Source organism: Artibeus jamaicensis, unplaced genomic scaffold (assembly GCF_021234435.1).
Source record: "Artibeus jamaicensis isolate MK-2021 breed Jamaican fruit bat unplaced genomic scaffold, CSHL_Jam_final contig_471, whole genome shotgun sequence".
NCBI classification, from domain to species: Eukaryota; Metazoa; Chordata; class Mammalia; order Chiroptera; family Phyllostomidae; genus Artibeus; species Artibeus jamaicensis.
The window spans coordinates 4925092-4935957 of NW_026521850.1; the positions used below are offsets into that span (position 1 = coordinate 4925092).

Here is a 10866-nt window from a genome sequence, read left to right on the forward strand (position 1 = left end):
GCTACCTGATGGCCTTCCACACCAATGCCCCGAGAACCCAGTCTGGTGCCTGGCACACAAGAGCACAAAGTAAATAGTTCCCACGTGCAGTAACGGCAATGACAGTGACCGAGGCAGCATGTCTAGATGGGATCTGGACAGGCCTGGGATTGACCCCTGGCATCGTTACTCAAGGGCTCTGTGACCTTGGACAAGTCATTCTGCCTCTCATCTGTACTGGGGCTCATAACAGTATCTGTGCCTCAGGGGGGTCAGAAGGAGTCAACCCGTGATAAGCTGGGGCTTAATGCCGGCCGGCACCCTGCAGGACGCTCGGCCCGGTGTCCATTTCTGGAACCCTCTGAAGCTCTCTCAGTCTGTGAAGTGGGCCTTTACTGCTTTTACTTCGGAAACCTCCACAGCCAATTCCCAGCACACAGCCGGCCATGCCCCTCCTCTTCCGGGCTCTCAGTGTTCACCCGTCCCCGCTCTCCCGTGTCTGCCTCCAGCAGGGTGTCCCTGCCTTTGGCTCCCCTCCCTCTCTGTCTGCCAGGGGTCCTGTCCCAGAGGAGCTGATTCTCCAGGGTCTCCCGCGCCCCCCTTCACAGCAGCGAGATGGGAAGAGGGAGGGAGGGAGGGAGGGAGGGAGGAAAAGAGGGAGGGAGGAGGGAAAAAAAATCAAAGCCCACATATTGGTTCCAGATGTGGCCCTCTCTCACAGCCCTCTCCAGCAATTTAATTAAATTCCCCCAGACAGCCAGGAGGGTTTCTTAATGATCAAATTTCCCGGCTCCCCTCCTCGAACGGCTCACTCTGTCTCCCTGACGGATGGCCGGCGGGGTTCTTCCTGCCGTCAGCTTTGTCAGCTTTGCCAAGCAGGGCCAGTGGGGGTGGAGGGGGGGCTTCCCGGGGAGCACAAAGGACCCTGCACTGCACCCGCCTGCCCTCCCTCCTTCCCCAGGGGATGTAAGTTCTCAGGAGCCCTCCCTTGCCAGGGCAGACGAGGCCTGGCTGCAGCGGCTGGAGGTGGCCCAGGGGACCCCTCCCCGGAGCTCTGCCTCAGGGCTGGCCTGCCAGGGACCCATGCCAGCAGGGGCCAGTGGGGGCTTCAGTGGGGAGAACTCTGGGCTCACAGACTAGCCAGAGATGAGGCAGGCTCAGACCTCCTCGGCACCCTCCCCCACTCATTTGGCAGCCAGATAGACCAAGGCTCAGAGAGGGCACGACGTGGGCCCAGATCACACAGAGCGGCTTGCCAGGAATGGGCCACGTGAGCACGCAGGCCGGGGCGGCCGACCAGCACTGAGGAGGAGAGGGTCTGCGGGGGGTGGAGGGGTGTTGGGTGCTATTTCTGGGTGCAGTTCTCCCATGTGAAGCTAAGGATCACTCTCAGCAGACCTTTGGCTTCTGGAGTAGGACGGAACCTGGGGGAGCCTTGAAACCACCATCTTCTCCCACAGACAGTGCAGTGAGGCTGAGCCAGCCCCACCTCCCTCCCATCACGGGGTGAGGGGTCAGAGGTTCTCTGTGTGGACTGAACGTTTGTGTCCCCCACGAGTTCACGTGCTGAAGCCTGAACCCCCATGTGATGGTATTACGAGGCGGGGCCTGTGAGAGGATTATGTTAGATGGGGTCGTGAGGATGGGGCCCTCGGGATGGGATTGGTGTCCTCCTAAGAAGAGGAGACATCTCCAGAGGTCGCCCTCCCTGCCCTTGAGCAGAAGAAGGAGGTCGTGTGAGCACACACAGAGGGCGGCTGCCTGTAAGCCAGGAAAAGAGACTTCAGAGGGAACCTGCCTTACAGCTCCACGACCTTGACTTTCCCAGCATCTAGCACTGCGGGGAACCAAAGCCTGCTGCGTAAGCCGCCCAGGCCACGACAGCGTGTGGCGGTAGCCTGAGCTGACTAAGACAGGCTCTCGGCACCTTCTCGCCCCGTTCTCCTGGCCTTCTGGGGGCCCTGGGGACTTGCCCCTCACCCCCCCCCCGGGGAGAGGCTGGGGATCGGGCAGGGCCCCTGATGTGGACACGGAAAGGATGGTGGAGAAAGAGAGGTGCCTCAGCGATCCATCCGGGTGGCCCACCTGGGGCTTTCCCCAGGGCCCAGCCCAGCTCATAGCTGGCTCTGAAGGCCCCACACCATGGTCAGGCACGGGCACCGGCTGGCGGGGCCTGGGTGTGGAGTGGGGTGGGTGTTGGCGAGGAGGCGGCCCTCAGAGCCAGGGCCTCTGGCCGGCCGGGGCAGTTTTCCTGGAGGCAGCAGATGGCGCTCACACGAGGGAGGAGTAGGGCAGGCTGCTGGGAGGGCAGCGGACCCAGGGCTTGTTGCCCAAGCATGAGGATCCCCCGAAATGGTGCTGAGAGCTTCGCAGGAGCGCGAATGGGGTGAGGGAGGAGACAGGAAAGTCTGTCCCTAGCCCAGCCGATGTCCTACCACCCATTGCTCCTGCCCCCAGCCTGCTGGCCCCTTAGTTCCTGGCTGAGTCCCCAGCAGTGAGGGATCTGGGCCCTGCCCTTCAGTGTGGGGACCGAGGCCAAACAGGGCCAGGTGGACTGGGTCTCCTGGTCAGAGACATGCTGGGGTCACGAGGTAGGAGGTCAGAGGAGGGTCAAGGTGAGAGGAGGGAAGAGGGAAGGAAAGGGTAGAAGCGGTCTGGAGGAAGCGCGGGGGACAGTTCCTGGCCACACCTCAGAGCCACGCCCAGTCCTGCCCCTCTGGGTCTCCATGCCCCTGGGACCTGCAGGGCTGAAGCTATGCCTGCCACCAGGTCGCCAACCTTTCCAAAGGTCTCACTTTATGGAAACTGCCAAATCAAAAAAGGAGACATTAAGGGGGGCTTTTCACCCAATATCTCCCTAGAGGGTCTTGTAAAGCTCAGACTGGGCTGCTGACGGCCCCTCCCAGGCAGAGGGGCCTGGGGGAGGTGAGGGTGCTGGGATGGGGGCAGGGTCACCACCCTTCCAGGGGCCACCACCCTGGCCACCGGTGTAACAGTGTTTAAGTGTGAGCATGTGTGTGCCTGTGTGTGAGAGAGTGTCTATGCACGTGAGGAGTGTGCAGGGCCTCATTCTCCGCCTCCGGCTGATTGAGCATTTTGAGTCCAATGGAAAAAGATACATTCATTGGTAAAAAGGTAGAAAATATGTAGAAGATAAAAGTTCCCCTGTCCCAGCCCCCAGAGACAACCCTGGCACCGGCTTGGCATGGGGCCAAGAGGACGAAGCCCGGACACACACTTGTGCACACGCACACCCACGCCCCGTACCTTTTCCTAAACGGGACCGTGTGGTACCTGCTGTTCCGTGACTTGCTTCGCTGAGCTGCTGTAGGGCCGAGCCTAGCAGGTGACAAGTCCTCTGTGTCAGCTATTGTCACCACTGGTGGCGGACAACTAGAAAGGCTAAACTTCTCACCTGGTGTTTGTGGACAGTTTTTCGTCCTTTGTGGCTCGCCTGGACACATCCTTTGCCCATTTTTCTCCTGGTGTTTTTGCCTTCTCCTTGTTGGTTTTTAACAGCTCTTTACATATTAAGGTCACCCCACTCTGCACATGGGAGAGTGGGAGTGACTCCCGAGCTGCCTGCAGTGCAGGAAGGAGGGAGAGACCCTGCCGGGGTCCGAGCGCCAGGAGGTTGGCCCCAGGACCCCAGCCTGCAGAGGAAACCTGGAGTCGGGCAGCAGGAAGCGGCGGAGCTGGCAAGGCAGTGGGGGCCGTTGGCAAAGGGAGAAACGGAGTAGGCTCAGAGCTGAAAACAGAGGGTCTGAGTGACGGAGGGTTAATGGGAGGCAGATGGAGGAAACCAGGTTACCCTTGCTGACAGGAGGGAGGTCAGGGGGCATGGAGCTTGCTCAAGACAGGAGCCTGGCGACAGGCCGGCGGCAGGGCCTGGCTCCAAAGTGTGGTGCCCGAGGGCTGGGGCAGAGCAGGGGTCGGCTCCTCCCTGCTGCATGTCCTGGGCCTCTTGGGCCCAGAGCCTGAAGGACCACAGGTCACTCGGGCCCCAGGGGTTGGACAAGCGCCCAAACCTCTCCGAGAAAACCTCTCCATTTCCTTGTCTGTAAAACGACCTGAGACCATCCCCTTCTTCACAGGGTTTCTTGAGATCAGCATGTCAGATATCAGCACAACGCCTGGCACTTTGAGAGGGCTCAGCAAGTGAAAAGTGACTCCTTTTGTCACTGTGCTGGTTTTCCTCCTGGTGGGGCTCTGTCAAGCTCTTGGCTGGCTCCGAGACCGCCAGGGCGAAAGGCCTCCGGCTCTGAGGTGAGGAAACCGAGGCCCAGGGACCACAGGGGGCATGCCTGTCCTCCAAAGAGAGATAAAGGGGCTTTGCACATGTAAGCAAGTTAAGAAGATGTCACGCTGGATTTAGGGGGGCCCTAAATCCAACAACTGGTGTCCCTTGGAGGGAGTGGGAGGTTTGGACAGCAACGCGGACATGGGGAAGCAGGCCGTGGCACAGAAAGGGATGGAGACGATGCTGCCGGGTCCCAGGGGTGCGTGGGGCTGCCCTGGTGGGGAGAGTTCGGGAAGGAACCTTCTCAAGACTCTCTGAAGAGAGCGTGGCCCTGCTGGGACCAGGGTTTCTGACTCCTGGTCCCCGGAACCAAGAGAGGACACGTTTCTGGTGTTTTGAGCCACCTAGTATGTGGCACTTTGTTCCAATGACCTTAGGAAACTAACAGAACCAGGGAAGAAGTGGGGGGACAGTCGGACCAGACCGTCCCCCCAGGTCTGCTCTGGACCCCGTTCTAGAGGGGCCTCGTCCACTTGTGCACTGTGTGCCCTCCGGCGTCGTCACCTGTGCTGTGGGGCGCTGACCCTGGGTCAGCTGAGAGAAGGGCTGTGCAGCGCTGGGGTCACCTGTGGGCTGCTGTGCCATTCGGAACCTTGGGATCAGTGGGGAGGAGGGTAAGACGGCAGGGTGTGGACCCTGAAAACAGAAACGGACACTCCCCACCGCCCAGGGTAACACCTGGGGAGGCTGAGGCACACTGGAGCAAGAGCCCCATCCAGATGCTCATCGTTGCCAGAGAGAAATTTGGGCCCAGGTGCCGGATCTTCTGATTTTACAAGTTAAGCTGGAAATCTCCATTTCTGTGTTGACAAAATTTCCTAATTTCAGTCATGGGGAAGATCCTTCTCTTCTGGATCATGAACCTAGGCAGATGTGTGCTGGGAACCTGAGGTCTCATGCTGGCCGTCCCTGAAGAGGCCTAAACCAGCTGCCCACCCCAGGCCTCCTTGCTCTTCTAGGCAATGGAAGGGGAGGCAAAATGAGGCGTTTTGAGTGGCTGATAGGTGTTTTAATTAGCTTGTCGTTTGATCTGCAAAACAACCTTATAAACCTAAGAATACCAGCGGTGTGCAATTATCCATCCCCTGCTGCATACTTGACCCCACTCGGTCCCCACAGCTGGACCTGGGCAAGCTTTCGATGGGGTGTGCTTGTGAACGGTTTTGCTCTTGTTGGAGGAGGCTTACTGTGCCCATTTTAATGTCTAATGTCTTTAAATGTGACTGTAACCTGATTTCCTCCCCTTGACAACTCTTGCCTCTGGCAAGGTGCCAGGTGGGAGAGACTCCCAAGCCTGCATGGTGGGAGTGGTGGAAGGCCAAGGCTGGGATCACAGGCCTCTTCATAACGGACTTTCCAAAATCATTAAGAGATCAGGGCTCCACAGGGGAGCTCGAGGTTGGGCAGGTTCAAATACGTGTCCCAAAGGAAGATGCCGAAAAGTGGTCCTAGGCTTGGGCAGGCCAAGGCTTGAGTAGGGGCATTGGCGGAGCCCAGCAATGGGCGGAGCTCGGACGGCGCCCAGCGGCCGCGGGCGGGATCGCAGGCGGAGCAGGTCTGTGCAGGGAAGGGGCGAGAGCGCCTCCCGCTGAGATTCCGCTTGGCGGTGAGTCCGCGCCCTTCACTCCGGGGTAGGTCGACCTGACACCTCCCGCTCGCGCGCCGGGTCGCGCCGCGGTCCTCCGAGCCCGCAGGGGCCGCTGTTGCCCAAGTTCATTTCCGGGGTCATAGCGAGTCGGAAGTCATTGCGAGAGTTACTTCCGGCGTGGAGCAGCGGGTGCGGCGGCAGACCTGGCCGGAGAGGGGCTTGGAGCAGAGCAGGCCTGGCTAGTCCGTGGCCGCTCATCGCCCCCGGTCGGTGTCAGAGCCTCGGCAGAAGGTGTGGCAGCCCTGCCGCGCCCGGGGACGCCGCGATGCCATTCCTGCACGGCTTCCGGAGGATCATCTTCGAGTACCAGCCGCTGGTGGATGCGATTCTGAGCTCCCTGGGGATCCAGGACCCGGAACGGCAGGAGCCCCTGGACGGGTAACTCGCTGTCTTCCTGCTGACCCGGGCCGCTCCGACCTGGTTCTGCCTTCTTTTAATTGTCACTACAAGCGGGGCGGGGAGCGGGGTGTCTGTGTCCCCACTGTACAGATAAGAGACAGGAGGGGCCCCCGAGTCGCGCAGCTTCGAGTGCAAGCCGCCCGGAGCAGGCGGTGCAGGAGGGCTGCACCAGTACAAGGAGAGCCGGAGGGCGGGCGCGGTCGGGGCCTCTGCCTCAGTGCCCACCCTTTTGCAACTACACCCGGAGCTGCAAAGGAGTAGGGTGGCATCTATGAAGGCCTCAATTTTTATCCTCAGTGCCAGAATGAACTTCCTGCAGCTGAGTTAGCATTTTATATAAACAGGAGTAGGTTTCTCCGTGAAGCCGTGGGGAAGGTGTCAGAAAGTGCATCATTCAGGGTTATGTCAGGGTACTAAACAAAACCTCTAGCCTTCCTGATGCTCACGCGCCAGAGGAGAGAGGCTGACGATTATGGAAAGTACCTAGGATTTCTGAGGAAAGGGGGATCAGGTGTGTGTTTGCAGGGATCCGTTGGAATTTCACAGTGGTGGTTATGACTCTCTCCGGGGACTTTGGTGGGAACCAGGCTTCCATCAGGGCTGTTCTCTTCACTTTGAGTCTTGTTCTGAGAACGCAGTGCTAGGTGTCTCCTTAACTGTGAGGCTGTTCTGGGGTGGCTGCAGGGCTTATATTTTCATAGTCCCAGAATCTCTGTTTTGCACGGTGGGGCACTGGGCACTCTCCAGGGCTGGGGAGGTGACAGCAGGAGACTAAAGGCCACCCACCCACAGGATGCCCAGGCCAGCTGGGCCCACAGCTGTTCCCACACTCAGCTGATCTGCCTCTCTCTTGCACCAGGCCCAGTTATGTCCCCAGCGAGGAGGGCCGACTCCTTGTTCTCACTGAGCTTCTGGAGAGAAAGGCCCACTCCCCATTCTACCAGGAAGGCGTGAGCAATGCCCTGCTGAAGATGGCTGAGCTGGGGCTGACCCAGGCAGCCGATGTTCTCCTGCGGCATGGGGCCAACCTCAACTTTGAAGGTCGGGGGAACCCCATGGGGCTGGAGTGGGTGGGTGGCTTCAGTGGAACCCTGCTTCCTTCCGGTGGGCAAGCCAGCCCTTTGGGCTCTGCTGACTGTTGTCTTAGAAGCTACACTTCCCTCATTTATTTCCCGGCTGTTGACTAAGGAAACCCACACTGGGTGGCCTCCCATCCCCCCATCTGCTGGGCTTTAAATGGCCCTTTCCACCTCTGGTCCAAGAGCAAGTGTTGCTGCTTCTGTCATGGCATTGACTTAGCAAATCTTCTCGGCTCCCAGCTAATTCCCTGCTTCCATTAATGTAAAAATGCAGCTGCTGGCACTGTGCCCAGAGCTAAGAGAAGGTAGCTCTGCCTCGCACTCTGAGCCATCTTGCATTTTTGTTCCTGCTGTAGGAAGTGGGGGGAAAAGTCACACTGGGCGTACATCACGGGGGGACTGTGTTGGCATCTAGCCTGTAGGTGCTGGCGGAGGGGCAGTGCAGCACTTCCCTCTTTGGCTGCCCCAGGGAGGGCAGGGTCAGCTAGGAGGCTGCAGGGCCAACTTATGACCAAACGGGGGTCTGTGTACTGACCCAGGATGCAGCCGGGCGTGCCTCCTCTCCCCATTTGAGGACAGGCTCAGAGGCTGCTGGGCTGCTGGAGGGTCAGGGGGCTGAGGGCCAGCCAGCTTCTCGAAGCTGCCAGTTTCAGTGTCCTCTCGAGAACCCAGAGGAGATATCGTGTTGTGTGGCCCCATTTTACAGAGAGGAAACGAGCCCAGACAGACAGAGGACACTGCCCCTAGAACGCCCCCAGGACTGAACCTAGGTCTGACCCCAGAGCCTGTGCTATAGCATCCTATGAGGACAACTGTGTTGTGACCCCTCAGGGTGACAGAGCCCGGCCTCCTGTGCTGGGAGTGCTGGGCCCAGGCTGCCAGGCCAGGGCCTAGGCTCCTGCAGGAACGTGCCACCGATAGGCAGGGCTGACTGAGCTGTGTCTTTACCTTAGACCCAGTCACCTACTACACGGCGCTGCATATCGCTGTCCTGCGCAACCAGCCTGACATGGTGGAGCTGCTGGTGCGCCATGGGGCCGACATCAACCGGAGGGACCGGGTAAGAGCTGGGTCCAGCCTACTGTGAAGGGGGGGTGCGGGAGGGAGCCACGAGCGGCCTCCAGGACGACCTGGCTGTGCTTTCTCGGCCCAGATCCACGAGAGCAGCCCCCTGGACCTGGCCAGCGAGGAGCCCGAGCGCCTGCCCTGCCTGCGGCGCCTTCTGGACCTTGGGGCAGATGTCAACGCAGCCGACAAGCATGGTGGGCACCTCCCGTGGGAAAGCAGGACAGCCCCGGGCCTGGGTGCCTTGTGAGGGGAGTGGGGGTACCCAAGGACGACAGGTGGGCAGGCACAGCACAGTCCAGGTTGTGCTCAGGTGACTTGCTCACTTGCAGAGGCTCTGGAGAGAGTGCAGGCATCGGCCCCACGCCAGCCCCAGGAAGGCTTCTGTAGGGGGATGGGGGGTATGCCTGGCTTCTGAGGGAACTGTGTGTCAGATAGCTTCTCAGGGGCCAGAAAAACCCTACCTCCCTTGGCCCTTGCACTCTGATTTGTGTGGGTGGAAAGAGGATGGCCAGAAAGTGGTGGCCCTCAGCCCGAGTTGAGAGGGCAGTCCTTTCCAAAGATCACTTGCTGATCTCCCGCCACCATTGCATGCCCCGCCCCGGGCTCCGCAGCCTCCACCCTCACTGCCTCTCCTCCTTAGGAAAGACCGCTCTGCTCCATGCGCTGGCCAGCAGTGACGGGGTGCAGATCCACAACACTGAGAACATCCGCCTGCTGCTGGAAGGAGGTGAGGCTGGTCCCCAGCTGTCCCCAAGCCCCGTCCTTTCACAGGGTGCTTCGGGTCCTGCAGGCTCTCCCCAAGCCTAAACACTGAGCTACTTTAAGGACGTTGGGGCTTCTCCGACCTTCTGTTCTCCTGTCCGCTCCTCCAGGGGCCAATGTCAAAGCGACCACCAAAGACGGGGACACCGTGTTCACCTGCATCATCTTCCTGCTCGGTGAGACGGTGGGTGGGGACAAAGAGGAGGCCCAGATGATCAACCGCTTCTGCTTCCAAGTCACGCAGCTGCTGCTGGCCCACGGGGCCGACCCCAGCGAGTGCCCGGCCCACGAGTCCCTCACACACATCTGCCTCAAGAGCTTCAAAGTGCACTTCCCCCTGCTGCGCTTCCTGCTGGAGTCCGGGGCCGCCTACAACTGCTCCCTGCACGGCGCGTCCTGCTGGTCCGGCTTCCACGTCGTCTTTGACCGGCTCTGCTCCCACCCCGGCTGTGCCGAAGACGAGAGCCATGTGGACCTCCTGCGCAAAGCTGAGACCGTCCTGGACCTCATGGTGACGAATTCCCACAAGCTCCAGCTGCCTGAGAACTTCGACATCCATCCTGTGGGCAGTCTGGCAGAAAAGATCCAGGCCCTTCACTTCTCCCTGAGGCAGCTGGAGAGCTACCCGCCACCCCTCAAGCACCTGTGTCGCGTGTACATCCGGCTCTACCTCCAGCCGTGGCCCGTGGATGCGAAGGTGAGGGCCCTCCCTCTGCCCGACAGGCTGAAGTGGTACCTTCTCAGTGAGCACAGCAACCCCGTCGAAGACGACATCTGACTACCCCCGGACTGAAGGGGCCAGGTCTGGGACCCTCTGTCAACCTGCCGGTGGACCTGAGTACCCGTGGCTGTCTTAGAGGGGACCTTCAGCCCTCCCTGTCCAGGAGGTGCGGGGTGAAAGGAGACCAGACCCTTAGTGTGGAGAAGGCCAGGTGGAGCCCGGCCGCTGTGGTCATCCCAATGGGGAGAGGCTGCCTGTCTGTCGGGGAGACTGCCCCTTCCCTGGGGCAGCACCCCCAGGTTCTCAGCTCACATTGGCAGAAATGACAGGGTGCGGGTTTGGGCCGAGTTTGAAGGGACTGCTGGGCATTTCCAGAAGTGGGGGAGCCCTGAGCCCAGGTCCTCAGCTGAGAGCTGCATGGAGACAGAGCTGAAGCCAAAAGGAAGCTGGGAGGCCTTTGGGGTGCAACCCAGCCAAGATCCTTCCCTCCACAGAAGTGTATGTATCAGTGGGCTGGGGAAAGAGCTGAGTGGCTTGCTGCTCTGGGGTCAGGACACCTGTGGCCCCGCCCACCAAGGCTCAGGGCCCGTACTCTGTGCCAAATCCAGGGTCTTGGGGACCACCCCTTCTGCTAAAGAAGCAATCGTGTGACCAGGGACAGCCCTTTCCAAATTGTCCCGTCTGATGGAGAAAGTAACCAGGACGGAAAGCCAGCCATGCCACTCAGTGCAGAGTCCCCACAAAGCTCTTTTTGTCACATTGGTGGTTAAGAATTATGTAAATGCCTTGGAAGGCAACTAAATGACATTTATATTACCAAATCAAACTGGTTTCTCTTGGCCTCAAAGGTCCTTGCTAACACTCTTGCCCCCCAGTTGGGGTGAAGGGCCGCATGACGGCCAGCAAGAGG

At 59.9% G+C, this 10866-nt stretch overlaps 1 protein-coding gene across 2 annotated transcripts; it reads left to right on the forward strand.

The window, feature by feature from the left end:
- Window positions 1-2830: 2830 nt before the first annotated feature.
- On the forward strand, window positions 2831-10782 carry ASB6 (ankyrin repeat and SOCS box containing 6). 2 transcript variants are annotated; one of them, XM_037145730.2, is made up of 6 exons: window positions 5996-6305; window positions 7186-7367; window positions 8359-8465; window positions 8559-8667; window positions 9114-9200; window positions 9346-10782. In XM_037145730.2, exons 1-6 carry the CDS (start codon window positions 6193-6195, stop codon window positions 10011-10013), a joined length of 1266 nt encoding a protein of 421 aa, XP_037001625.1. In that variant the 5' UTR covers window positions 5996-6192; the 3' UTR covers window positions 10014-10782. The 2 variants fall into 2 exon arrangements, with proteins under 2 accessions (XP_037001713.1, XP_037001625.1); XM_037145818.2 differs by lacking the exon at window positions 8559-8667 and having other exon boundaries at window positions 2831-6305; window positions 9346-9450.
- The last annotated feature ends 84 nt before the right edge of the window (window positions 10783-10866 follow it).

Coding starts and splice junctions, on each gene's coding strand:
- ASB6 (XM_037145730.2), top strand. CDS start 6,193: ATGCCATTCCTGCACGGCTTCCGGAGGATCATCTTCGAGTACCAGCCG. Junction 7,368..8,358: donor GGCCAACCTCAACTTTGAAG/GTCGGGGGAACC, acceptor TCTTTACCTTAG/ACCCAGTCACCTACTACACG. Junction 8,466..8,558: donor ACATCAACCGGAGGGACCGG/GTAAGAGCTGGG, acceptor TTCTCGGCCCAG/ATCCACGAGAGCAGCCCCCT.